Source organism: Salmo salar, unplaced genomic scaffold (assembly GCF_905237065.1).
Source record: "Salmo salar unplaced genomic scaffold, Ssal_v3.1, whole genome shotgun sequence".
Taxonomy (NCBI): domain Eukaryota; kingdom Metazoa; phylum Chordata; class Actinopteri; order Salmoniformes; family Salmonidae; genus Salmo; species Salmo salar.
Genome location: NW_025548289.1, coordinates 1 through 1,446, shown reverse-complemented (window position 1 = coordinate 1,446; position 1,446 = coordinate 1). Strand labels below are relative to the sequence as shown.

Sequence of the window (1,446 nt, the reverse complement as noted above, 5' to 3'; positions counted from 1 at the left end):
GTACAGAAAGGGAACAATCGCGTTCCCTGATACCATCGTCACCGAATCGGCTTACGGGTACACTTCAATCAGCGGCCTGAACCACTGCGTTTTCTGCAGCGCCCTCACCATCCAGGGAAGGTACCTACCCTCCGAGGGACATCACCCGCACTGCGATGAAATGACCAAAGAACTTCGGATGAGGCTGAAGACTTTCACATTTATACCTTGACATGGTACCTTTCTATGTTGTTGCAAATTACCTTTTACTGTAACAAACATAACACATTCTATGAGCCTGTTTGATATTGCGTACGGTAGTGTGTAGTGTTGCTGTATTTAAATAAACGTAACATGAAGTACGCCTTTGATATCTTCTTTTGTCTTTTGACGTTGCTGACTGCATAAGGCATATGTTACCCCTGGTGTAATAGTTGCACTCTGTCAGTGCTAGAGCTAGGGTGAATAACTCCCATCTTGTGTATATAAGTGTCAACACAGTAAAGGTATCCTGTGTTGTTGTGAGCCTGCAGACTATCATTGAAGACATAGGTTACCATCCACGCGTAAATGCACACAATGAAGATATCACATCAGGAAACATACCATCACCAGACCGGAGCCCTGGACACCGACACCAGGCAACTCATTAAATGTGTCCTAGGACAATGTACGGGACTTCTGAAACCTAGGTGGAATGAAAGCAAAGCTCTGTCAACAATGAGTAGAGTTGTTGGTCAATTACTGGAGAAGCACAGATACACATACAATGGTAGGTATTGCGTTATGACACCAACAGCTAACACTAGCCAGTGACAAAGTCATTTAACATGTTTGCGCTATGGACGTTAAAGGTATGATCAACACACTCTATGTGGATGACAGAGGGGATGACGTGAAGTTCCTCAGTGCAGTAGCCCATATCATCTTTCAAGACGGGACCGTCAACTGGGGCCGTGTTGCCAGCCTGACATCTTTTGGAGCTGCGGTGTGCCAGTACTTGAAAGACAAGGGGAGAGACAACTGTGTGGAGGTGGCGGGAGAGGAGATATCAGCGTACCTGGTCACTCACCACAAGGACTGGCTAGTCAAACATAACTCCTGGCTACGTTCAGTAATGACTGGGAGATGCCACCATTGTCCTGGTCTACCTGTAATCTAATATTTCTTTTGAAGTGTTTCCAGAATGGGTTCGTGGAGTTCTTTCCAGTAGCAGAACCGGAGTCCAGATCTAGGAACATTATTATGACCCTTGTTGGATTGGCTGGTATTGGAGCAGCAATGACCTTGTTGGTTATGTGACCTTCACAAGAGTCCTTTACCTGTTACCACTTCCCGGTTGATGCTTCTCATCATAAAAGAGATTTCACTGAGAATGATGTTAGAATATGTACCGTGAAAGGCTAATAAATGAGTGAACCACATTTGTGTTTGGTGTCTAATATAAGCCGCTGTCATTGGTACACA

General features: G+C 45.0%; 1 protein-coding gene across 1 annotated transcript; it reads left to right on the top strand.

Moving 5' to 3' along the window:
* The first annotated feature begins 525 nt into the window (after positions 1-525).
* On the top strand, positions 526-1,281 carry LOC106595026 (induced myeloid leukemia cell differentiation protein Mcl-1 homolog). The gene is made up of 3 exons (XM_045712176.1): positions 526-751; positions 834-1,093; positions 1,165-1,281. Exons 1-3 carry the CDS (start codon positions 550-552, stop codon positions 1,279-1,281), a joined length of 579 nt encoding a protein of 192 aa, XP_045568132.1. The 5' UTR covers positions 526-549.
* The last annotated feature ends 165 nt before the right edge of the window (positions 1,282-1,446 follow it).

Bases quoted from the DNA above. Each gene is read 5' to 3' on its own strand.
- LOC106595026 (XM_045712176.1), top strand. From the start codon at position 550: ATGCACACAATGAAGATATCACATCAGGAAACATACCATCACCAGACC. The intron at 752-833 runs GTAGGTATTGCG...TGGACGTTAAAG, and splicing joins GCACAGATACACATACAATG to GTATGATCAACACACTCTAT. The intron at 1,094-1,164 runs GTAATGACTGGG...AAGTGTTTCCAG, and splicing joins ATAACTCCTGGCTACGTTCA to AATGGGTTCGTGGAGTTCTT.